The following is a 27,710-nucleotide window of genomic DNA, read 5'->3' as shown; positions in this document are numbered from 1 at the left end:
TTAAATATTTTTTTACGTTTAATCGGATGATTTAAACCATTAGTATTCCACGAGATAAAGTTAATAGATTTATCCATCATACCAATATTAATTGTGTGTATCATAAAAGGTTAAAAAGACACATAACCCACAATTTAGGAAGAAGGAAAATTGATTCAGGAGCAACCGGAGATCCTGACACCTCAACAATATTAACAATTTAAAGTCAGCCCATAAACTAAAAGCAAAAAAATAAAAAGCAAAAGCATGAAAAAAGATCCCTCCCCCCTCCCCCCACCCTTTGAAAGAAAGCCAAGCGGCAGGCGCATAAACTAATACTAATATTACCCCCATTTCAAGATGGCAGCTCCATAAGAAAATTTTTTAAGAAAAAACTATATAACACCCCAATTAAAATATAGAGTTGCAAAAAAAAAAAAATATATATATATATATATATATACCTACATATATATATATATATACATACACATACACATACACACCCATATCAGACAAATCAAAAAAAAACTAAAATAGTAAAACCAGAAAGATCATTAATAAAAAAAAATGCACATTAAAGTTTAAAAATGTGATACACCTTTAAAAAAGAAATTCCATATTCAGATACAAAGATGACGTTTCACAAGCCAAGACTTATGGGAAGAAGAAACGACATTTTGAGAAAGCCATATTACAAAATATGAATATAAATTCAGCAATCTAATGAGAAAATATAGTAAAAAAAGTTATCAAAATAGAATATTTTTATAAAAAAAAGATTTAATAGACACTACAACATATTTAAAAAAAAAGCTAAAGAAAAAGAATTCAAAACCTTTGTTCCATTTCTAAATACAGGCAAGCAAATAAACGCTTATAAAAAGTAAAGACTTATGGGAAGAAGAAACGACATTTTGAAAAAAATAATTCATTATTACAAAATACAAACGTATATAAAAAAAGGATATTATAAAGATTAAAACAGCATCTATAAGCAATAATAATAGTAAAAAAAAAAGACCCAGACCCATAGTTCAAAATAAGAAGTTATAACCCAACTTCCAGGGTTAAAACTTAAAATGAAATAACATCCTCTCTCCAAAAAAAAATCTTCAATGTAACTCATAGTTCAAGTTGCACTAGAGGATCGATATTCTTCAACAAATTTCTTCGCTTCTTCAGGAGTGATAAAAAAGTGTAGACTGTTGTCGGGCAGCACCATTCTAAGCTTCGCTGGATACATTAAAGCTTGTTTAAAACCAAACGAATGAATCTCTGCCATCACTGGTTTAAAAGCGATCCTGGCTTTCATAACTTCATACGAATAGTCTTCAACTATTCGAAATGAATAATTTCTGTAGGAGATCATACCTTTTTTACGAGCTAATCGAATTAGAAGCTCTTTCTCACGAGGATAATGAAGGCGAACAATCACCGCTCGTGGTTTATCAGACACAGGCGAAAGCCTCGCAACTCTATGAGCGCGGTCAATAACAGGTTCATTTTTCAAACCTTCACCACCGAAAATTTCCCACAATAATTTAGAGAAAAATTCAGTTAAATCACCGGACTCAACTTTTTCGGGAATTCCGATGATGCGCAAATTCTGTCTGCGAGAACGATTTTCAAGATCAGTAATTTTAAACTTGTACTGATCTAAAGTTTTAGCAGTCGACTCTATCTTCTTCTCTAACACTTCAATTGTACGTGCTTTTTCACAAATTGATTGTTCAAGAGTCGTGATCTTATTTCCATGCTGTTGAACCTCTAACGCCTGCGACTGAAACTTAGTTTCAAGCGATTTAACAACTCCTTCAAGATCGGATATTTTCGAAGTAATCCTCCTTTCCAAACTTAACAGTTTACTGTCCAATTTACCTTCTAGTCTGCCTTCCAGAGCCGCAAATTTAGCATCCAGTTTATTGTCCAATTTACTTTCCATAGCCGCAAATTTAACATCCAGTTTAGTGTCCAAAAGACCAACAATTGCGTCGATGGATAAAGGATCCTTAGCCGATTTCTTACTTGTAGCCATTTTAGGTTTGACAAGATTAGATCAACTATTATTTTAGGAAAAAAGGGTCAATCAAAGGTAGCAACTCATATGATTAAGTTCGAAAAGGTCTAATTAAAGGGTGATTATAGTTAAAAAAATAAAGAGCGCCTAAAAGGCAGATGCTTACGTCGCCATCTTGAAACTCCACCCCCTGTGGAATTTCAATTTTTTCTTTATATGCAAAGCTCTTCCAACATCCTGGTGAATCTCTTCTGTACTCTCAAATGCTACCTCAGCCTTCCTGTATTGGGAATTCTGGAACTGTACAAACTACTCTAAGTGTAATCTAACCGATGGTTTTGTGCATTTGTAACATAAAATCCCAACTTTTCCATTCAACAGCCTAATTTATAAAGGTAAACATAGCAGACATCTTTATCATTCCAATATCCAACAGTGTCATGTTCAGGAAGTTCTGAACTTGCCCCCAAAGTTCTTCTATACATCAACACTCATGAGGTCCCAACCTTTTAGTGTGACATCCCAAAACGCATTACTTCACACTTGTCTCAATTAAATTCAATTTGCCTTTACTCAGCTGATCTAAATCCCTCTCATCCAAATCATTTGTATTTATACAGTACAAACATTTGTCCCTGCTGTAATCCCTGGTTAGAGACCTGGTTAGAGAAATCACTAGTTAGAGACTTCCAGTCAAAAAATACCCTTCAACCACTAACCTCTGCTTCTTATCACCACACTAGTCCAGAACTATTCCAATACTACTCTCCTTGCACCCACTCTAATTATTCAGCTCCATTGAACAAATAAGAGGGCTGTCATTTAAAACTGAGGTGCATGGAAACTTCTTCTCACAAAGAACGGTAAATCCCTATGAATTCCTTGCCCCCTGAGAACAGAAAAGACTAGATTAGAAATTTTTTGGAGGAAGATAAATATTTGAAAAGTCAGGGAGTTAAGGGTTATGGAGGACAGGCACAAAAAAGTAGCTGGAGGTTAGCATGGATGAGTTATAATTGTAACAAAAGGTGAGGCAGGCTTGAGGGGCTAATTGGCCCATTCCTGAAACTACTTCCTCACCTTAGCGTTTGTGGGGGAATTGCAGGCATAAAATAATAAGAAAAGCCAATGATAACCAACCAATTTCTCAAAGCATGATGGGATGAGTAAAGTGCACAACACTGTCAATTTGCCCTTCATCCCAACAATAATTAAAATTCTTTACTCATCTTGCAACTAAACCACAGACTGCACTTACATCTCTTTCTCAAATTGCTTGGTTTAGATAGTGCTGTTCCTTCTCCTGTGGTCTGTTTCAGGAGAGGGATTCTTGGGATGGCCTACTTACCATACAGTGAACCAATCTATTAAATTTTTCAAAAACAGGTGTAATAAATGGAAGGGTGACATGGTGGTATGGTTTTTGGAGCAACACTTTACAGCAGCAGCTCTAAGATCAGGGTTCAATTCTTGCTGTTGTCTCTAAGGAGATTTACGTTCTCCCTCCAGCCTCGTAGGTTTCCTCCAGGTATTCTAGTTTCCTAACACATTCTAAAGATACGAGTTGTGAGCATGGCATATTAGCATCAGAAGCATGGCAACACAAGCGGGCTGCCTCTTACAATCCTCACTGATTTGATTTGGCGCAAATGATGCATTTCCCTGCATATATTGATATACATGTGACAAATAAATCCAATCTTTAAACTGAATTCATCTGTGTCTTAGACAAATATTGGACAGTTGGAAATGGTGACAAATGACTGCATATGACGAATATTGTCAAAGTCAGTCCAGAAGTTGGTACCAGTCCTGCAATTCTTACATTGCAGTGGAATACTCAACCAGGATAAAATGACATGCATAACCCCGCTAGTAAGGCACTGTGATAGCAAATCAAATGCTCAGCTGAAAGTGACAAGTTCATTTACATCTTGAGATCAATTGTACTAGCAGCTTCAGAGAAAAGTAAAATATTTATATATTTTTTAAAAAGCTCAAAGGTATAATACACAACAAACAACATATCTAGTATTTTGTGATCACTAGAACTATTCACTGAGGCATTGTATAGACTATAATAATAGACAAACTATTGTTAATAATTGGAGTGCACATTTAGCTCTTTGTACTCACCTAATGTAACATTCTTTGCAGTACTGTCATTGCAGGAGTGATAGTATTGTGCTAACCATACAATTCCTATGATTGCATATGCAAATTCTATTAGCACGATTGCTGTAAGACAAAATAAAGTACAGAGATTATATTTCTTGCTCCCAATGGATAAATCCCAGATTTAAGACGCATATGCAGAATGCGTTACTCATCAGGAGACAATTTAAGACTAAATTTATTCACTCAAAAATCAATCAAAATTTAATTAGTGGTCTAATTATCTGAGTACTCTATGCAATTATTAAATGTTAAAATAAACCGCAAAATAAATTACCAATAACCAGTAACTCATTTCTGTTGACTTTGTACTGCCATTTCATTGCAAAAGTGGCCCATAAAAGTGGCGAAAACCAAATGCTTTTTTTCAAGTCCAGGAGGTATCATCACAGATTTCCCAAATACAGTTCTCAAATATTCCATTTATTAACTTCATTTCAACACCAATACAAGTTCATAGCCATCTTTTGGCATTGTTAATATTATCATGAATTGGTGTGAATTCCTGGCCCTTAACCACCAAAAGTGGAAAAAGTGCATTACAAACAGCATCAGGAAACAAGTCACCTGAAGCAGAAGTTCGGCCCAAGTGGTGAAAGGAACACACCACCTCTCAAATAATCCACCATCTCATTGCATCAACATTTCAACATTTCCTGTCCAAACTGTGGCCAAGTCTAAGAGCCCACATTAATTTAACAATCACCTCAAAAACCATGGAGCTAAAGTGAAAGCAAATCACATGTGAATGTGAGGTATTGTTAAAGAAGACTTTTACAAATTAAGACAATGCTGAACACCGTGAGGACAAACAGATCCAGTCAAGGAGACAAAATCAATTTCACAATGCATGATTCATCAGACAGACCATTGCCTTCTGACCTCTACCAAAGATATAACCAGCCTCTGAGTGGTTTGCAAGCTTAGTGCAAAATGAATGTTTCTTCGATCTTTCCTAGTACAGGTAATAAGATAGCAAATTATGGGCATTATCCACAACTGATTATTTTATAGCAGCATACACTACAGTTTTAAATCTTGATGAACCATCCAGTTTCCTGAACATATTTTGTGATTTCATTTTCATGCTTTTATGCCTTTTACTCCGTCATAATTTGACAAATTGACAAATACAGATTAGATATTTGCAATAAAGAAAATAGAGAATGTATGAAATCTAATGACAAATTACATTAACACTTGCAAATATCTCCATGCAATGACTGATTAATGGAAAATAGAAAGCTCAGTACCAAGCTTGAGCCAATTAAATCTGACCAATCCATTTTCATTGTAACTTATGATTATATTCACTTGAAAGACAGCTTATGCTTCTGCATCTAAAATATATACATTTTGAAACAGTAAGCATGAAAAGGATTACAAATTCAATTTGGGAAGCTTTCTAATACTGTGGTAGGATCAAGATATTAATCTAGTTGTTATAACATTTTGAAAGATAATTTAACGTCCCAGAACAACAACTTACAACACACTACGATACTTTACAGTACCTTACCCATTCGGATGTACAGAATGTACTGCATTGAATCACGTGGCTCTGTGTAAAGAATACTTCCTCGCATACTCAGCCAGATTATAGCAGCTTCGGATATCATGCAGGCAACGAGAATGCCTAAATAGCCTCTGCCATGATCTACCAGGTTGAGTGAACATGGCTCCTGAGGGCTGTAGGTTAGGCCAAATAGAACTACAGCAAGCACCACAAACCTGTGCAGGAGTTGGGGGGGTGGGGGGGGGGGGGGTTGGTGAGCAGAGAAGGCAGGGGGAGAATGGGAAGAAAAGATTAGGGAAAATCAAGGAGGAAAGAAGAAGGTGGGACAGAAAAAACGGAGAGAGATATTTAACAAAGTGATTGAAACTAATTAACATCTGTGTAACTCTCTAGTCCCACTTACATTTTTTTTATAAATTGGTCAACAGTTCAGAAGTTAAATGATGTCCTTGGCATCCAGTACGAGTAAATCTGGGGTATGCAGTGACCAAGAGTGGTAGAAGTGGGCAATGGAGGCACACCAGCAAAATTGTAGCCAATGAATGTGATAGACAGACCTAGTTCACTGGGTACACTCTGTTGGAACCACTTAATAGATTATTGTTAAAAATCTGAATGGTTTAACCTTTGATCCTCTGTATTAATGGATTAAGTCAAACTGAGCATTATCTTACTTAAAATCTGATAGACCTTGCCCTAATATTGTGTATATAACCGTAATTTTTACCTTTTTAGTTCAACTTATGCGTGAAGATTTTTAAAACTCTGGTGGGTTGACATGTAACTGTCACTGACAACATTTTCTGCATATATAGTAAAATAAGAGCTGTTGTGGGTGAATAAGACTGGCAAGAAAATAATATTGGCATTACTCACTCTGAAATATTTTGATGTTGATATCAAAACAGTATTGAAAAGTAATGATCAGCCAATTCCAGCTTCTATATTCAAACATACAGACCTAATTACACCATAAAACAAACTACTGGGAATATTTAAATCATTTTTCATTAATTTTCACATTGTAATATATTCCAATTACCATATTGAAAATGAAAGTGGCCCCGAGTTATACAATGAACGCTGACAGTTCCCATTTGTTTTACCATAATTTGGCTGTCTCCAACACTTAACAGATTAATTCAGTGTGCAAAAGAGTTACAGTTAAAGTTTAAATTATGATTTTGGATTACAGAATCATCACAGATTTTTTTCTAAAGAGCAAAAGGCAAATCAAGTAAAGGATTAAAAGAATTTAAATGGCCAAGTAATGGAAATACCTATAAAATTACTGTAGACCTACAAAACGACCTCAGAAAGCTTAATTAAATGTTACCTTTATCTCAATGAAACTGCAATACAGGTGGCAGAATGTATATTTCGTTCATAAACCACTATGCTCAAGCATCATCTAAAGGGTCCTCTTCAAGTATATAACTTGGGAAGAACTTATTTGTATTTGATTTGTAATGGGCCAATTTCAATGTTAAAAGTTCAAATCAAGCTTAGCACATTCCTTTTATTTATAAGACTCGTCATTTAAAGTAGGTATTCAAAATGCTAAGAGGATTCTATTTGAATTAACCAACCCTGTTTCCAAGTCCTGATTAAGGGCCTCTGCCTGAAACTTTGATTGCTTACTTTTTTCCAAAGATGCTGCCTGGCCTGCTGAGTTCTTCCAGCATTTTGTGTGTGTATTACTTTGGTTTCCAGCACCTGTTTTTCAAGCCATGCTCTTAAGAAATGAGCATATTACACTGAAGTTGCAATGAAGAGTAGAATCTTATCTATCTGTTCATTCCAATGACAAATCATGTACTACTGACATAATTCTTAACCAACAATTTCTCCTCAATCAACGTGGGCAAGTTTAGATTGCATACTCATTCAGCTCATCAGTGGCACGGCTATTTCTGTCCAAAAATATCATTGCATTTTATCCAATTGAATCTGATGCAATTCACCTCAACACGTTAAACACATGCTATGCATTATACGGGTGATTCTAAATAGCTTTGGTAGACCTATCACTCTCAACATGACACTGATTCAATGCATTAGATTTTGTTCAGCACTCTCAATTTAAAACACCAGTGAGCTTAACTTTGCAATGATAAATAAAAGATTGGCTCCTTTTGGACACACATACAAAGGAACACATTTGCCAAACCCTACTCTGCCATTCAATAGGATCATGGCTGAAATTGTCATCTCTATGCCTCATTTCCACCTACAGTAAAAAGATTCAAAGCCTCTGCTACTACTGCCCTCTGAGGAAGTGAGTTACAATAGGAAAAAATAATTCATCTCTTTTATAAATTGGTGATCCTTTACATTTAAGCATTTTAGTTTTTCCCACAAGAAAAAAAATGTCTCCACCTCCATCCTATCAGGACACCCCAAGGCCCAGCGAGTTTCATTCAAGAAACTTCCCAGTTTTCTAGTCAATACAGCCTCGCCTGTCCAGTCTTACCTCCTAAAATTTATCATTCTATGTTTAATCTAGTTAGCCCTTAATTAACTTAAACAAGGTAGCTACTACAGTACGCAGTAGTCCAATACTAGTCTCACCTATGCCCTATGTAACTGAAGCATAACTAGCTGTCTTTTGAGGGAAAGATTTTTTTGATACTTCCCTGAGTTTTCTGGCAAAGAGGAAAGACTACGGTAAAGATGCTTAATTCTTTATTGCATCTTCAAGACATATTCACGTAATTGTGACAATTCCAATTAAATTCCACCTCATTTTTAGTCCATAAAACAGGTCATTTGGAGGAGTAAGATCAATTTCATTGTAATTAAGAGAAAGACCCTTACCAGGTAGTGTGAATGAGGAAGAGGAAGATTCCTGGCAGGACCAAGTCATCACTCCCTACTGACCAGCGCCGCCTGAAGATCACAATCCCTGGCATGATCTCGGCCAACAATTAAGTTGTTCATTAATGCCAGACTCCTACAGGAAATAAAACAAGCAATTTTTTAATAGAACAATTCTTCCGATCAGACCAAATAAAGACTCCCAGACCTAATTTTGTAAATGACGCACATATTTGACTTCAAAAATATCCCACTACTACTGCAGAATCACCTATAAGGTACTATTTAATATTTACTACAATATAACCAAACAATTGTATTTAATAACTTTACCATCCAGTTTAACTACATATTGAGACTTCCTATTAATAAAATCCAACTAGTCAGATTATAATAACTGAGCTACAAAAAAGGCAGATTTAAAAACATATGCTGAGATAGAGAAACAGAATAAGCTGAGCAAAACAATTATATCTATGACTACAGATTGTGTAGCTGTGTATCGATCATTTGAGAAGTTTCTTTACAACTTGATCATTTGAAGAGGGAGAATGAACAACTTGCAGAACTAAAATGGAACTTCTCAATATGATAAAACAGCTTGATTAAAACATAAAACTATGTAAAAAGTAACTGCAATACCAGATTTTATGACCTGAAAAGAAGAATTAAGATCATACAACATGGAGCAGAATTGGGCCATTCAGCCCATTGAGATGGCTCCATCATTTCATTATAGTTGATCCATTTCCCTCTCAAACCCCTTCTCAGCTGCCATCCCCATAATCTTTCATGTTCTGACTAATCAAGAACCTATCAACAACCTCCTTAAATACACCCAATGTCCTGTCCTCCACAACCTCCTATGGCAATGAATTCCACAGATTCTTCACCCTCTGGTTAAAGAAATTCTTCCTCATCCTGATCTAAATGGACATCCCTCTATATTGAGGCTGTGCCCTCCTGTCCTAGACTCCCCCACAGTAGGAAACATCCTCTCCACATTCGATTAGTTTCAATGACATCTGTTCCCCCCCACTGGTCTTCTAAATTCTAGCGAGTACAGGCCCAGAGCCATCAAATGCGATAAACCTTTCATTCCAGTAATCATTCTCGTGAACCTCCTCGGAACTCTCTCCATCGTCAGCACAAACATTCTCAGATAAGAGGCCCAAACTGTTCACAAAACTCCAATGAGGTCTCACTAGTGCTTTATAAAGCCTCAGCATTATATCCTTGTTTTTGTACTCTAGCCCTCTTGAAATGAATGCTAACATTACATTTGCCAATTCAACCTGCACATTAACCTTTACAAGATCCTGCATGAGGACTTCCAAGTCTCTTGGCACCTTGGATTTTTGAATTTGCTTCACGTTTAGCAAATAGTCTACTCTTCTGGTCCTTCTGTCAAAGTTCTTGGCCATACACTTCTTGATACTGTATTCCACTTACCATTCATTGCTCATTCTCCTAATCTATTTACATCCTTCTGCAGTTACGCAGCTTTCTCAATGCAGCCACCCTATCCCTCCACATATCTTCGCACTGTCCACAAACCTGGCCACAAAACCATCAATTCTGATTTCTCAATCATTGACATAAACATACAAAGCAGTCCCAACACCAACCCCTGCAGAACACCATCAGTCTGCAGCAGCCAATCAGAAAAGGCTCCCTTTATTCCCAATCAGCCAATGCCTTATCAATGCTAGTATCTGCTATAATACCATGGGTTTTTATCTTGCTAAGCAGCCTCATGTGTGGCACCTTGTCAAAGACCTTCTTAGAATCCAAGTATACAACATCCACTGATTCTCCTTTGTTTATCCTGCTTATTATTTCTTCAAAGAGTTCCAACAGATTTGTCAGGCAAGATTTTCCCTTAAACTATGCCCTCTTTGGCTTATTTTATCAAGTGCCTCCAATTTGCAGTTATCAATGGATTGACATTGAAGAGAAAAACATTAAACATAACAAAAGTACACAAAAATAGGCAGGGCAAAAATCTGTCAATTTATATTTTCTTTGGAGATTTGTGAATTTGGAAAATATTTGGGGATACACAATAAATGGCAGGTATGGAAGAACAGATGGAACACATATGTTCACAGATCATTAAAAGTAGCCTTTAAGATCACTAACAAGTCCAAAAAGCAAATGGGATGTCTTCCATTATTAGCCAAGGCATAGAATGTAAAAAGTGTGGTGAAATTGTACTTTAATTTTATTCAGCAATCATTTAACAGTAATTATTGTGTATGATTTTCATCACCTCATTAGACCATCGCAAAAATGTGATACTAGAGAGAGTGCAGAGGAAATTTCATATCAATATTTTCTAACTAGAAAATTGTGACTATGAGGCAAACCTATATAGGCTATGGTTGCTTTCTTATGAACAAACACAGCTAAGATACATAAAATTCCTAAGAATCATAAAATTATTAAGATGCTATCATAAGCAAAAATGCTGGAAACACTCAGCAGTTCTGGCAGCCTCTGGAGAGAGAAAAACTGAGAAAAAAAAATCAATTCCAAGCCTGGTTAAGAGAGAAAATAGTTTGTAATAGCAGAGAAGTTAGACAAGATATGGCTAGAACAAAGGCATAATCTCTGATAATGAAAGAACAAATGAGTTACTGAAGCACTTAAAAGCATATTATGCCTCTTTATCTGTGTTGTGTTGTTAATAACAGGATGAGTAGGCAAGGGTAAAATAATGGACGGGGTGGATATAATAATCTTGGTAAACCTCTTCTGTACCCTCTCCAAAGCCACAACACCCTTCCTATAATGGAGCAACCACAACTGTATGCAATATTCCAGGTGCTAGATTTCTATAAAGCTACAAAATAACTTATTGACTTTTGAACTCAATGCCTCAACTAATAATGACCTTCTTAACGACCCTATTAACCAATGGAGTTACTTTCATGGAAGTATGAACTTGGACCACAAGATCCCTCTTGCCCTTATCAGTGTACTGTCTCTTTACATTTGACCTACCAAGGTGTATCACTTCACACTTTTCCAAGTTAAACTCTATCTGCCATTTCTCTACTCATAACTGCAACTGATCTGTATCCTGTTGTATTCTTTGCTAATCATCCAAGTTCTCCCCAACACACTAATCTTTGTATCACCTGCAAACTTACTAACCCACCTATCTATATTTTCATCCAGGTCATTTATACTTCTGTTTAATTTAAGATCTCCAGCAGTTTTATTTTTATTTTCAGTTACATATAAAGATAGATAGATAGAGTAAATCTGAAGGAATACTTCCTGCAGCTGACAGGTGTGGTATAGAATTATTGGGAAGATGAGAAAAGAAATCCCAGATTTTAAGAGTGGGGAACTCCCTACCTGATAAAGAGGAAGGGTATAAATGTACATTGTATTTAAAATAAAACTTGGAAGTGAATATGAAGAGTGGTGACTGAGCAAGTTATACATATCAAGTGCTGGAAGGTTGCAGGGTAGCAGTTTTTAAATTGGCAGGAACAAATGGGCAAATGACCTGCGCTGTAAATTTCTTATGACTCACATTATCATTATAAAGCATCTCCCAAAAGTAGTTAAGCATGAAAATCAAGTTGGCACACAAGTTCCCATGTTTTTCCACAAGCTCCACTTCAATAGCGCCTCTTCGAGAAGTTCATTATTCAAAACCATGATGCTGTAAAGTTACAGCACTGAATTTTGAAGTCTGTTGCAAAACGTGAACTTAAAATACCCCACATCTACCCTCACCTCTGAAAATCATAACTTATATTTTTCAAGTTATATGGAAGCCTTTGTCTAAAAGCTTCCTACTAATCTAAATTAACTGCATCATTGGATAATTCACCTGCAGCACTTACCATTACTCAAACACTAATGATCACTCTACCATGATAATCAAACAAATAATTTGGTACTTTACTCTAGGGCAAGAGTATGTGGCCTATTCCACATATTACGTTGTATGCAATACCTGCAATTTAGAAGCCATTATGAAAATTCTACTTCAATGAAAATAACCAGACACTTCCAAAGTAACTACACAGAAAATTTTTTTCAGAAAAAATAATTGGCACTTCAGCATTTATCAAGGTCATAATAAAATTACTACAATACTCCCATATATATGACTTCTCTTGATATTAACAAACATTCAGTAATTAATTAGTATATTTATAAAGGTGCACTATTTACAGTGAAGAAACAAAGTCCAAGTCCTGTAAAGTACCAGAGTTAGTCATAGATCCCTGTAATAAGGTGATGTCAGCATGAGTAGTATTGATCCAAGGATAAAGTAAACACACCTTATGTTAATATCCATATTTGCTATCCACAAATCCTGTTTGAAAATGTAGGTGTGAGCCTTCTAAAACTCAAGGCTGTCTCAGCCATGAGTGAGAGAGCAGGCAAAGAGATGACAAATGCAATTAGAGGGTGGGAGATAAGCAGACAAATTAAATGACCTAATGGCCTGCACATTAAACAAAACCACAAAATGTGAGACACCTGTCAAGACAGTGTGAGTGCTCGACAACAAAGAAATCTACAGTGTTTTTCTTTATTTAAATACATGTAAGTTTCTTTATAAGCATTTTGCTGGATTTTTGTTATTGAACTCTCACAAGTCATGCCAAACTATTGTGGAGCCAAAAAAATTTTCACATCCCTTTAAAATAATCAGTTCCCCAAAAGAGCATATTTTCTAAATAAAAACTTCCAATAAAGACTTGTAATTCATTGATGATGGCCTTGAATCTGTAGGTTTCACACTCTACATTTCATGGACAATCTCAGAAGTTTGCTTATAAAGTCCAATATTTTTGAAAAGTAAAATTAACATTAGTGTATGCTTCAAAAAAAAGTATGAAAGCTGATTATAATAAATACCTTAAATCTGCAGTCCCAAACCTTGTGGCACATTCTGTTTTTGCATGATTTCATTTCAATCCAGTTATCCACACCTGTGAGGCCAACTCAATTCTGACTGGGAATCAATTTCTAAAAACTGAAATGCTTCAGTATGTGACTGCATATACAGTAAAGAAACCTGTCACTCCTGCAGAAACAGTAAACAACCAAACAATATTGCAGTCTTTCTGTAGACAATGTTTAAACTGAGCATCAGGCAGAACTGCAACGTAGAAAGGAAGTGACGTCAGAACAAATTCAAAAGGCATGAGAATTTGAAAGTCCCTCTGTTGGAACCTGCTACTGTTAGCTCCATTACACAGCTGCTGTTACTAAACAAGAAAATCAAAGAAACACACACAAGCAGTATTATTTTTGTATTAAAAGCAAAAGTCACGTTGAAAAATCCCTTAAGATTTTGAAGCTAGATTCTTAGCTTAAATTTTAGTGAAGCATATTGATCTCAGTGTTTCATAATGAATTTCAACAGGGTGTCCATTCAACAAGCAGAGCAACTGCCGATGAACAGCTTCATTGTCTGGATTTTCAGACACCAATTATCCATAATACTCTACATCTCCAGACATTGAAAAGTAATCAAATTAAAGATGCTGCTTCATTAGCTTAGCCAGTCTTTTACTGCAGAGCATTTTTATATTAGTTAATAGAAATGGATATACAGGTATGAATCATACTGATGATTCAACATTTGGAGCAACAATACTTTTAGAAACATGCATTCCTGAGTCTGTATATTCTACAATCACTTTTTGTGACTATAGGGCTCAGATCAATCAATGAGCCATGAAAATATTTGGCACTGATCCCATCTCGTCAAGCCAGATTGTGGCTGGTTCACTGTAAGAGTGAACAAAAGTGAGAGTGCATGGAGCAGGCACAGGGAAAAATAATGAAGGAAACTGGCACGACGAGAGACAGAGAGAGACACACAGACAGAGAACACATTAATTGGACCTGGAAAGAGATAGTGTATGAGAAAGAAGATAGGAAGACAATCAGCATGGGGGGGGGGGGAGAGGGAAAGAGGGGGTAGAGGGGTAGGGGGGAAGGGGTAGAGAGGGGGTGAGAGGGAGGGGGAGAGAGGGGGTGAGAGGGGGTGAGAGGGGGGTGGCAGAGAGGGGGTGTGGGAGAGAAGGAAGGGGGTGTGAGAGAGAGAGGGGGTGAGAGAGGGAGGAAGGAGGAGGGGGTAGGAGAGGGAGGAGGGGGAGAGGGTGGGAGGGAGAGGGGAGAGTGGGGGTGGGGGAGAGGGTGGGAGGGAGAGGGGGAGAGTGGGGGTGGGGGAGAGAGGGTGCTGGGAGAGAGGGGTGGGTGGGACAGAGGGGTGGGTGGGAGATGGAAGAGGTGGGAGAAGAGGGGGAGGGGGATAGTCAAGATTGATATTTGGGCAGACAAGCAACTGGTTCTCCCAATACTTTTTAATCAGATTCATCAGCTTATGGTTATAATATGTGCTTTTCCATCCTCAGGACTGTAGTATTTGAGTGAAATCAAACAGGAAGATGAATTTTGAAACAAATTACCAAAAACCAGACCTGGTACTAGATCACCAATATTCACTGCCAGTGTCTGAAGTCATGACTCTTGATCACCATGACATCTACAACTTTGACAAACTTACATAGATGTGCTGTGGAGAGTTTATTGACTGACAGCATTACAGCCTGATATGGAAACACCAAAGGAAATTCCTACAAAAAGTAGTGGATTTGGCCCAGTCGATCACAGATAAAGCCATTCCCACCACTGAGCTTGTCTACATGGAGTGTTGTCGCAGGAAAGCGCATAAACATCTGGAGTTCCCACCACCTAGGTCATGCTCTCTTCGCTCTGCTGCCATCACCAAGAAGCTACAGAAGCCTCAGGACTCTCACCACTAGGTTCAAGATCAGTTATTACTCCTCAACCATCAGGCTCCTGAACCAGAGGGGATAACTTCACTCAACTTTACTTGCCACATCATTGAACTGTTCCCACCTATGGTCTCAATTTCAAGAACTCTTCATCTCAACTTTTTGATATTTATTTGCTTATGTATCTATTATTTGTTTATTATTTGCTTATTATTTTTCTTTCTTTAGTATTTGCACAGTTTGTTGTCTTTTGCACACTGATTGTGTGTCCTGTTGGTTTAGTCTTTCATTAATTCTGTTATGGTTTTTGGATTTATTGATGAAGCCCAGAAGGAAATGAATCTCAGGGTTGTATATGGTGACATCTATGTGCTTTGATAATAAATTTACTTTGAACTTTGAAATCCAAGGACAGAAATAGAGGAGAAACTTTTAAGCTATCAGAGGAAATCCAAAATTCAGAAATATCTGAAGGAATTTTTTAAAAAGTGAAATTCAATAAGGTAGCTATCAAATTGATTGTATTTTAATGGATGGTGGCCACTCTTTTCCTTTTACTACACCTGGGAAGTGAACATTTGAGGGATAATGATCCATTGTGTCTCAAAATAATTTCTTGTAATATTCTTCACCAGCATGTCTAATGGTCAGTCATACGGGTAAGGAAGATATTAGTACCTTGTACTGCCTGCTCAAAATGGTCATATATGCATGTTCATTCCAGATGCAAAAACCAGGCAGATTTCAACCATGACTTTGTGAAGCCTGAAAGTTCAATCAAGGCAAGACTTTCTTTTTTCCTTCTCTCCCAAAAGATTGTAGTGGGTTGAAGACTTTAATTGACCTTTTTCCTTTTGGTTGTACCTGGGAAGTGAATACTTGCAGTCTGCATAAAGTAAGAATATCTCCTTGTTAAATATCAAACAGGGTCCAATAATCATCGCTAAACTCTCATTTTCTTGCTCATCGTGCATACTTCCAGAATCACTTTAGATTTAACTTAACTGAAGCTATATCCACTGCTGGCCAGGACTCTAGATAGATTCATATCCTATTCCCTGTTAATAATTTAGAGCTAATAACACACAAAGTATATCTGATGCACCATCAATAACTCTCTGAGACGTGAAGGCGAGTTATCGGCTTTTATTGACTGGAAGAAAGAACAAGCAGCAATTGACCACCATACTACATCCTAGAGACTGAGGGCAGGGCTCAGGCCCCAATCACCTTTATACCGGGGTCTGTGGGAGGAGCCACAGGAGCAGTCAGCGGGGGGGGGGGGGGTGTCCAGACAGGTATATGTAGTTCACCACAATATCGTAGCTTCATTACGATATATTATGAATTTCTTTAATGAATAACAAATATTAACTTTAACCATCAATATTTAGAAAACATTTATTTGTTTATTATTAGGAACACAAAAACACCTTCAGCAAGAGTTCTGCTAACAATTCTGCCAAGAAAACCACTAAGTTATAAAGATTTGACTTAATTGTAAATATCCTGCACCTGTTTTCACAAGTGAACATGATAGAAAAGGATTACCACCTTATAAAAAAGTAACAGATCTCAAGGTGGATATGTTTTCAAAGCCCGATAGCAAAATAGCTTCACAGAAAAATATCTCAAATTGTGTCACTGCCAGTCAGTTTTACACAAACCACCTTAATTCAAAAACTTGGGTAAAATATCTGAGCATCTGTAAAAATATATTAGTTTTTCATTGTCTTAAAAGATAAATTTACTTGGATAAAATTAATATAGTAGTTTCAAAAGAAATCAATGCAATAAACTACAAAATAGTACAGGTCAGATATGATGATGCCTTAAATTAATGATCAATTATACTGTACATCACCCATTGGTTAGCAAATTTTAGAAATCTCAGCTCCAGCCACAGAATTGCTGTACCGGAATTTAGATGTCAGTGTCAGTGACATTAAGAAATCTCTGAAAAATATCTCAATGGTTAAAGTGGCAAAGCAGGTCAGACACTAGTCTTATGCATTGGTCATCGCTATTCTAACTCATCTGATCTGCTAGCTGTAGGGACCTTAAGCAATAAATATGTATAGCTTCCATCCAAAATAAAAACTAGAGAATGAGTTCATTGCGAAAAAAAAACTAACCTTATTTAGTGCTCTTGGCAATATTACATTTCTTCTGGTCAAGAACTAATAATTCAAATACCCTAAATAAAGTTTGATATAAAACTGTAAAAATCAAACAATTATGGAATTCAGAACAGCACTTATGCAGTGAATTGCCTTTTGTGTCTTTTAAGGCCTTCATTATGTCATGAATCCCCGTGGCTATGCAAAAAGAGCAGAGGAGCAGGACTAATTGAATAGCTCTTTCAAAGATCCAGCACAAACATTAAGAACCAAATGGTTAAACCCCTCTCAAAAGCCTCAGCTTGATTATTTTTGTTCATAACTGTGAATATGGAGTAGACACAATTCCAATGATGCTTCAATATACCCAGTTGCTAAGCTACCAGACTATAAGGCTACTAGTGGAATCTGCTCAGTTTTCTTTACATTATTTGCAGTGATCCTTCAAAAGTGTAAAAGAGAGAATGAGAGAGACAGAGCTAGAGAGATATAGAGAGAGGGAGAGGGAGAGATAGAGAGAGAAAAGAGAGAGAGCGCTAGAGGGGGGGAGGTGGAGAGGGAGAGGGAGAGATGTAGCCTATGCAAACATTAAATAGATTCTGGGTAATCTGCATCTTAATTCCACTTACTCATCTTGGTTCATTATTTTTGTGTGAATGCTTATCCCTGCAAGTTCCAGCAAATGCCCAAAGAAAATTCATGAGTAAATACAATGTGATAGATATGGCTTTTGCTCATTACTGATTACAAAATCTGGGGGAATCATTTTGTTCAATTTAGAAAGGAACGAAAATTTCTGAAGGAAACAGACAGGGATAGAACAGACAAATGATGACAAGTGAACCAATAACCTTTTACCATCACTCCTGAGACAACTGAGTGACCAAGTGGAATGAGGAGCCCGGGGGCAGTGGGGGGGGGGGGTGCTGCTGATAACGGAATATGGAATAACAAGCAATATGCTTATGGTGAACTACATATACCTGACTGGACACGCCCCCTGCTGACTGCTCCTGTGGCTCCTCCCACAGACCCTGGTATAAAGGCGATTGAGGCCTGAGCCCGGCCTCTCAGTCTCCAGGATGTAGTATGGTGGTCAACCACTGCTTCTTCCTTCTTCCAGTCAATAAAAGCTGATATCTCGCCTTTACGTCTCAGAGAGAGTTATTGATGGTGCATCAATGCTGTAGGAACACAGAGGATCAAACAGCATCTGTGGGATGGGGGGGGGGGGAGAAGAATTATTGAAAATGCAAATGTCAGTTATGGAATTCAGAATAGGATGGTTGAATTTGCACAGAAAATATATTGCTCTGATGCAGAGTTTTTACCAGAAACATTAAAATTTCATTGCTTTCCCTCACCCCCACACAGATGCTGCTCAACCTATTGAGTTCCTCTAGGATTTTGTTTGATGTCAGTGGAATGAGCAGTTTACTGGGCAGCCGTGATCCCTGCTCTGATGTACACCTTAGTGTTATAGGCTGAGAGTTAACAGAAGTAAAAATCAAGGATGAGTTTGAATACTTAAATTGAGCTAATTAAATCTGATCACTTAAATAAACCTGGAACTAATTCCAGTATCAAGAATCGTTCACTATCAAAAGATGCCAAAAAATCCTTTTATCAGAATCAGACTTATGTCGTTAAATTCATTGTTAAATGGCAGCAGAACATAGCAATACATAATAAAACCTGTGAATTTCAGTAAGCAGATATAAATCTATTATGTTAAAAAGTATATATAGTACTTTAATTTCACACACATACTATTTGAAGGATTCAGGCATGAAGTTCAGACTTAGAACCAAGAAGTGATAAGATATTCAGGCAGTTTGGAATGGAGAGTTGGAAAACTGTGATAATTAATAGACAAAAAAAGAATATATGTTTTATTTTTAGTAAAGGCAGGTTTGAAGTTGGAGATGAAATAGTTAAAGAATGAAAAGTTAAAATGCTTCATTGTTCAGATGATTGAAGGATCATATATTGGCGATCATGAATTTATAAAATTGTTTATAAAATGTAGGGATCAAAGTAGGGGGAGATTGCAGGAAAAGACAAGAACATATGCATGGTATAAGCATAAATGTTAGGAACAAGAAATGACAGAAGGACAAGAAGTAATGGAGACAATAATGTGGATCTTCTAAAGCTCTGAAGGAAGCAAACTGAAGGTTCAGACACCATTTTGAAACAAGGGTAGACAGAGGGTGAGGCAAGGTTTATGTGACACCATCTGAAGCACTGTATGCAGCTTTGGGTATTTCACCTGAGCAAGAATGCATTTGTCCTGGTGAAAATAAGATGCAGATTCACAATGGTTTAGACTAGTCACTTATGGATAGATTACATAATACAGTTTAATATTACTTGACTTTACAGAGTTAAGGAAAATCAAATGAAAAATATTATAAAATTTAACACAAGGTTTATTTCTAAATTTATGAACCAGAACTAAGTGCCAAATCAAGAAAACATTTATAAAGCTAAAGGGCTATGAAAACAAAAAATTAGTCCTCAAAAGCTAACATTGCTGGATGAACTGATATTGTCAAGATAGTCTTGCTCGTCAGTATCTCAAAGTATGTGGTTCAAAAGATGGATAAATGTTGTAGGGGTACCACAGCATTAACCCATTCTTAAAAAATTCATTTATGAGATGTAAATTTTACAAACGAGATTATTTATTACCCCTTAGAATATGGTTGTCAGCCTTTCCTTAAACTACTGCAATCCACATTAGAACTACTCTCACACTGCTATTAGATAGGGAACCCAAAGATTTTAACTACTGCAGTCATGATCTGTATATTTCCAGGACGGTGTGCAACTTGGAAAATTGTGCCTACTGCTGATAACGCTAGGCAGCAAAGTTTGCAGACTTCAGGGGCTCTGCCTTGCCAAACTTGCAATGTATTTTTTAATGTGTGTATTATACCCAAATTAATTATAGAGGAAATGGATAAGTCACACACAGTTGAGATTACAGATTCAGCACAATGCCTTGCCCTCAAAGTTTCCAGGTCTGTGGAATGTATTCAATCACAATGGATAACTGTACTTCATTATGCACCTCTCAACTTCTTCCCTCAGAGGGTGGTCTGACTGTGGAACAGGAAGAGGGGTAAATTGTGGATGCAAGTTTAATTGCAAAATTTAAGAGAAGTTCAGATAGGTAGATGAGAAGGTATGAAGGACTGCTGTAGACAGAACAGGTAAGCATGAACTAGATGGGCTGAATGGCCTGTTTCTGTGTTGTAATGCTCTGTGATTCTATATGTATATTGGTGAGAAAATAAAGGTTTCAGTAAACGAATAGAAAATATCCAGCTTTTGATCTGCAAGGAAATTTCCCCATGTTTTCTGTTAATTTTGCTCATGAATGATACCAGAACAATGAAAATTTTCAAAAAAAAGAGCAGCATAAAACAAAACTTCTAACATAATCAGGTGAGATCTACAGGAATATAATAAACATTAGCTTGAATCTCTTCATCCAGACCATGGACTATACTGGAGAGTAGCGACATTAACAGAGTTACTCAACACAGAGAGTAGTCAAAGAAAATAACTTAGCAAGGATATTAGACAGAAAATCTGAAGAACATTGTGTACAGATGTTTATTTTTCCAATGATGAATCAGAGGGATGATAGATGTGCATAAAAGAAGATTATGAGTGGAAAAGGTAAGGAGCAAGGGTCAAGAAACAGTTCAGTCAGTAATTGAGATCCCTTTCAAAAGCAGGTCACAGGGCAGGGTTTGGATTGATCTTGGAGGTTAGTGTTAGCACAACATCATGGGCCGAAGGGCCCATACTATACTGTTTTATGTTAATGACCAAGGTATTAATGGCAAAGAATAAAGAGCAGGCAAAATGTATGCAGCAAATTAAAGAGAAGATAAAATGCATTAAAATTTAAAAAGATAAACTTTGTTCATGCAAAGCCTAAAGAAAAAGAGGGCATAGGAGGAGGAAGGTTATCAATGAATTCGTAGAACATTTAAAAGATGAAAACTTTAAGTGAAGAGTTGGGTTATTCAAAGGGGGAAAAAGTCATTGTATGATGACACAATTATGGGCTACAAGACCACTTCACATTAAAGAAAGATTGAAAGGAAACCAGAAATAAATTTTTAAGTTTTAAAACTCTGCAGATTCCTAAACCATTCTCATTGACCTGCTTACAGAATTAAGAATACACAGTAGAAAAGAAAACTAAACATAAATCCCCAAAAAAGAAGCATCAAAAGGAAATAGTAAGATTACCAAAAAGCAGTATCTGACAAAGAGAAAATCTTGGAAATGGAAAGCGATGACATTGAGAGGGATCATAAAATTCACATTATCCTGAATATTCACATTTATGTTTACCTACAAAATTCAAAATTATATGCTTCTAACATTGCGTGAAATTAGTTTTCTGATAGTGTATAAATTACAACATAAATTTCAGAGCTGTATAAGAGATCAGTATCCACAATGGGAAAAAAGCCCTGTAACTTATATGGAAGCAAATTACATGTTTTTCATCTTAAAACTTGACAGTTACCCTAACATTTGAAAATCCACAAATCTTTTCCAATGTAATAGACTGAAACTATTAGAAAAAAAACATTCAGAATCAATACAATTCCAGAAGAATATGCAGATATCTTGCTCAATGTAAGCAAAACAGCACATCAATTCTTGAGCAAAATGTGCAGTAGACCATAATCAAAATCCTAGATTCTCTCTTGTTCATCTACAGTAGGGTGTCTCAAGAAATAGTGTCATTAAATAATATCCCAAAAATAAAAATTGCATCAATTGATCAATCCTTATACAGACAATGAAACAGTCAAAAACAATTAAAATTAAAAAACCTTGCTAAGCAGCATCTTACCATTTGACCTTTTTTGAGAATACATAGAACAGCACCGCAGTGAAAATACCAGCAAGGTTTTCTTTCAGGAGCAATATTCCAACCAATCAGAATTATAATTCCAGTTGTAAGGAAAGCTTCAGCATTTGAAGAAAACACTGTCTCATTAATTATGTCAGATCAGCAGTAATCTTCAAACTGCTGCATATAGTAATTGAAAAACAGTTTGCTCCTCAAAATTATTAAAGTATTCTCCAGATAAATGCTAATACAAATGTTTAAGCAGCACTTCACTGTGTTTAGTTTTTAGCAATACTACCATGCAAGATCTGGCACTGTGAAATGCTTTCTACAACAGTATTTCAAGTCTCCACGTGGTTTACATCCTTTGCCTAGCATTGATTCAGGCTAACTCTGAATCTGTTATGTTCACTTAAAGGAGTACTGTCACCATGACAACCTACCTCAATGCTAAAGCATGATTGTTTATAACAGATGATGCAACAAGCCCTTTGACTACATGATGACAGCATATTGCCTATATTACCTGGTGAAATAAATCTGTGGGCAATTAAAACAATTTTTTGAGTTACTAATTAAAACTTGTATTCAAGCAGCAGTAGCATCAACTGCTCTGTTAGCTATGAACTGTAAATTAAAACACCATATCTGCAGTTGATAAATAGACTATTACATGAACTAAAATTGCCAAAATGGCCCAAAAAGAGCACCACTGCTTCTTTCTTCAAATGGAACTTCAAATTTATTATCGAAGTAGATATATATCACCATATACAACCCTGAGATTCATTCTTAATAGCAGTAAATACTATAAAAAAAGTATATTTCAGAATGTTTCTGCCATAATCAGCACTCATATGTCATCTTTGGGATAAATTAGGTGAAGATTATAGCCAATCAGAAACTATTGCATGGTCTTCATCCTTTCTGAGTAAGAGTGGCAATTATTGCTGCTTTAGAGGAGTTTTATACTGTTAATTAGATGGAAGATTCCTCCATTTCCACTAGTTCTTAAAACAGAGACTAAATATCAATACGAGAAAGATGCAAGTAGCTTACAGAATCAGAATCAGGTTTATTATCACCGGCATGTGACATGAAATTCATTAACTGAGCAGCAGCAGTTCAATGCAATACATGATCTAGCAGAGAAAAAACAATAATAAATAAACAAGTCAATCAGTTACAGTATATCTATATTGAATAGATTTAAAAAACATGCAAAAACAGAAATACTGTATATTAAAAAAAAGTGAGGTGGTGCCCTAAGATTCAATATCCATCTAGGAATCAGATGGCAGAGGGGAAGAAGCTGTTCCTGAATCGCTGAGCGTGTGCCTTCAGGCTTCTATACCTCCTACCTGATAGTAACAGTGAGGAAAAAGGCATGCCCTGTGTGCTGGAGGACCTTAATAATGTACGCTACCTTTCTGAGACACCGCTCCCTGAAGATGTCCTGGGTACTTTGTAGGCTAGTACCTAAGATGGAGCTGACTACATTTACAACCTTCTACAGCTTCTTTCGGTCTTGTGCAGTAGCCCCTTCATACCAGACAGTGATGCAGCCTGTCAGAATGCTCTCCATAGTACATCTATAGAAGTTTTTGAGTCTATTTCTTGACATGCCAAATCTCTTCAGACTCCTAATAAAGCATAGCCGCTGTCTTGCCTTTTTTTATAACTGCATCGATATGTTGGGACCAGGTTAGATTGTCAGAGATTTTGACACCCAAGAACTTGAAGCTGCTCACTATGTCCACTTCTGATCCCTCTATGAAGATTGATATGTGTTCCTTCATCTTACCCTTACCGGTTACGAAGTCAAGTATCCAACTGCACAGGGAGGTAAAAAAGCCTAGATTCTGTAACTTTTCAATCAGGATTGTGGGAATGAATATGAATAGGAATTTACCATAAATTATAATATAATCTTTCTATAAAAGATACCAGTCCTTGGTGAATTGAATTCACTCTATGGTGCCAAAAGTTAATCCAGTAGTTTGAAAAAACAAAGAGAAATGGCCAACCAAATCTGTGCAGGTTTGCTGTGAAGGTTGTCTTCTCAGTTCTGGACCTTCAATTAGACGATGGCTATTCCACTTCTTAACTCCATCTACCTGCCTTGGTTCAGTAACAAAACCTTCCCTCCCTACATCTAGCAAACAGCCATTAGTGAGAGAGAAATGGATGTAACAATTTTTTGCAATCTGCCCAGAGTGCATTTTCAAAAGGGTGAGATCTGACTTTTCAAAGAAGTGAAAAACCTCAAGCAACCTTAGATTTAATGGGTTGTCAGTGAGAAAATACAAAAGCACATACTACTGATTCAGGCAAAAACGTACACAAGGAAAGATGCAGAAAGAGATAGATCACTTTTGGCCTTTATGAAATATTTCTATTTAAAGCTGTATTGAAAGAAAAGCAACATTTCCTCAAGTGTAAATTCTAAGCAACACCCAAAAGAACAGAACTGCAGACTGGTTTCTATGGCAACAGTGAAAAGGTATTTGTTTTTAAAAATAAATTCCACACATGCCAAAAATAGGAAACAAAATCTCAAAATGCTGCATGTGTAAACAATATATCCCCACTATTTACAAAAGGAGTCAGACAGTAACGACCATAGGAGCAGAATATAAGATATAGGAGCAGAATTAGGCCATTCAGCCCATGAAGTCTGCTCTGCTATTCCATCATGGCTGATCCTTGCTTTTGTATTCTATTCCCCTTGAAATAAACGCCAACATTGCATTTGCCTTGTTTTCCACAACCTGTAAAATTAACCTCATGGGAGACTTGCACGAGGACTAAGTTCCTCTGCACGTCTGATGTTTGAACCTTCCTCCCATTTAGAAAATAGTCCACACCATTGCTTGTTTTACCAAAATACATTATCGCACATTTCCCAACACCATATTCCATCTGCCACTTTTTTTTGCTCATTCCTTCAATTTGACTAAGTCCTGCTGCAATTGCATTGCTTCCTCAGCACTACCTACCCCTCCACCAATCTTTGTATCATCTGTAAACTTTGCCATAAAGCAATCAATTCAATTATCCAAATCATTACCAAACAATGTGAAAAGTAGCGATCATAATACTGACTCCTGAGGGCTTCCACTAGTCTCTGGCAACCAACAATAAAGGCCCCCTTTATTCCCACTTGCTGCCTCCTACCTGCCAACCAAGAAACTGTCCACCTTATTCCGAATGCTACATGTTTTTAAATGCAGCACTTTCAGTCCTGCATTTTTCACCTTTTTGTATTTTGCCCCTGTGGTACAATTTAACTCATTGGTCTTTCTGCATTTGTACCCAAACATTGGCTTGTCCTTCCTTACATTCATGTTACACCTATCACCTACCTGTAAACCTGCTGGCTCATCCTCAGCTCTATCATACTGGTTCCATTTCACTGCCATATTAGCTTAAACAATTCCCAACAGCTCTAGAAACCTGCCCGCAAGAATATCTGTCCCCTTCAGATTAAAGTACAACCGGTCCCTTTTGTACAGGTTACACCTGCCCCAAAAGAGGTCCCAATCTGAATCCCTGCCCCCGCTTCAATTTTTCAGCCATGCATTTATCTGCCACCTTATTCTATTCCTATCCTCACTGCCGCGTGTCACAGGCAGTAATCCCAAGATTACTACCCTTAAGGTCCTATTTCACAGCTTCCTTCCCAATTCCCTGTATTCTTTTTGTAACACTTACCCAACAGGCTGGTATATGTCTAGGGGAAAAGGAGATCCAGCCACTCACCAACCCCACCTCCTGTACGCGCAGGTGCTGTGAGAATCAAGTTTATGCTGCACGCACATACACCATATCAAATTCACACCAGATACCGTTATGGAATATACTTTAAAGATTTTACTAAAACTAAAAGAGTACTATGCAATACAATATATATGAGGAAAAGAAAATAAAGTAAAAAGGCACCAACTTATCAAAGTTCAGTCAGTTTAGTGCACATCATTGGAGCTCAACCATCGAACCATGCGACCCCTCGTCACTTTCCTCCAACCTCCACGTCCTCGCACCTGGGACCACCCGGGTGGTCGACCGAGCAGTGCGGCGCACGTCCACCTTCCTCGGCGTCTTCTTCCCGACTCCCCTGAAAAGTCCACGAAACCCCCGCTCCCAGACCCACAAGACAAAATAACATACCCCATTGGTCAACAAATGAATACAATCCTGATATCAGCAAGTCTAAAGCTAAACAACTGCGAGAAAAAGCACTTATCATAGAAAGAAGCATTCCTACTCTTAACAAAACAAAGAAGCCATTTTGATTAACATACACAGTACATTGTATATTTTTTTAGGACCTCCTTCCTTTTTCTACCTATGTCGTTGGTACCAATATGTACCACGACTTCTAACTGCTCACCTTCCCTTTTCAGGATGATGTGGACGTGTTCAGAAACATCACGGACCCTGACACCTCGAAGGCAAACTACCATCCACGTTTCCTATTCATGTCCACAGAATCACCCATCTGTCCCCTATTACTGCTGCCAACCCCTTCAGTTCTCTACCGTTCTGAGCCACAGGGCCAGACTCAGTGCCAGAGGCACGGCCGCTGTTGCTTCCCCTGGGTAGGTGTCTCCCCCCTCCCTCCACCCCCACCAACTGTACTCAAAATGAAGTACTTATTGTTGAGGGGGCAGCTACGTGGGTGCTCTTCACTATCTCAGGTTCTCCTTTCCCTCTCCTGACAATCATCCATTTATCTGTCTCCTGTAGTCTTGGGGTTACTATCCCCCTGTAGCTCCTGTCTATCACTGCTTCACTTTCCCTAATAAGCCAAAGGTCATTGAGCTGCAGTTCCAGTTCTCTAAGGAGCTACATCATGATGCACCTACTGCAGATGTGGTCATTAGGAAGGCTGGAAGTCTCCTGGAAATCCCACATCTGACACCCAGAACAGAACACTGGTTCTGTAGACATACCCCCTATCCTCTCAAGTGTTAATTCAGAAAGAAAGAAATAAGGAATGAACTTACCTTGCCACTGCCTGTTCTTGCCAAAGCCTTACTACTCTGACTCAGATGACAATCGCTCCCACGATGATTGCTCCATTAGGCCATACCCCTTTTTTTATAGAGAGTGTTTTTTTAAAGCTCTTCACCGGACCTGCGCAGGATTGCTTCTGTTGCATCTGTGCAATACTCCAAACAAACAGGAACTACTGACTAGCTTGTCTGACGTCAGTGGAAAGAAAAATGTTGAAGTCCATTATTAAAGAATTCATAACTGCTTTTCCAAGCAGCCTGTTATCTGTCACTTCACTAACTGACATACCGCAGTCATCAGTCTTTCAATATGAGTACCTGGCCCAAAACTTGGGCACCACAGCAGCAGTGCCATGACTGACGCAACAACAGCACTAAAGGAATGTATACTTATG

The 27,710-nt window shown here is 37.3% G+C and overlaps 1 protein-coding gene across 2 annotated transcripts in view; it reads right to left on the bottom strand.

The window, feature by feature from the left end:
• dagla (diacylglycerol lipase, alpha) overlaps nt 1-27,710 on the bottom strand; it is a 370,588-nt gene that overhangs the window by 167,057 nt on the left and 175,821 nt on the right. Inside the window, exons 3-5 of one of the 2 annotated variants that reach the window (XM_059975669.1) lie at nt 8,508-8,643; nt 5,694-5,905; nt 4,136-4,237 (exon numbers count right to left, since the gene is read on the bottom strand). In XM_059975669.1, coding sequence (XP_059831652.1) covers nt 4,136-4,237; nt 5,694-5,905; nt 8,508-8,602 — 409 coding nt within the window. In that variant the 5' untranslated portion in view covers nt 8,603-8,643. The remainder of the gene's footprint in view (nt 1-4,135; nt 4,238-5,693; nt 5,906-8,507; nt 8,644-27,710) is intronic. The other variant, XM_059975670.1, reaches the window with a different exon arrangement.

Source organism: Hypanus sabinus, chromosome 7 (genome assembly GCF_030144855.1).
Source record: "Hypanus sabinus isolate sHypSab1 chromosome 7, sHypSab1.hap1, whole genome shotgun sequence".
Classification (NCBI taxonomy): Eukaryota; Metazoa; Chordata; class Chondrichthyes; order Myliobatiformes; family Dasyatidae; genus Hypanus; species Hypanus sabinus.
Note: the sequence above shows the minus strand (reverse complement) of the source record. Positions and strands in the feature narration are given on the sequence as shown.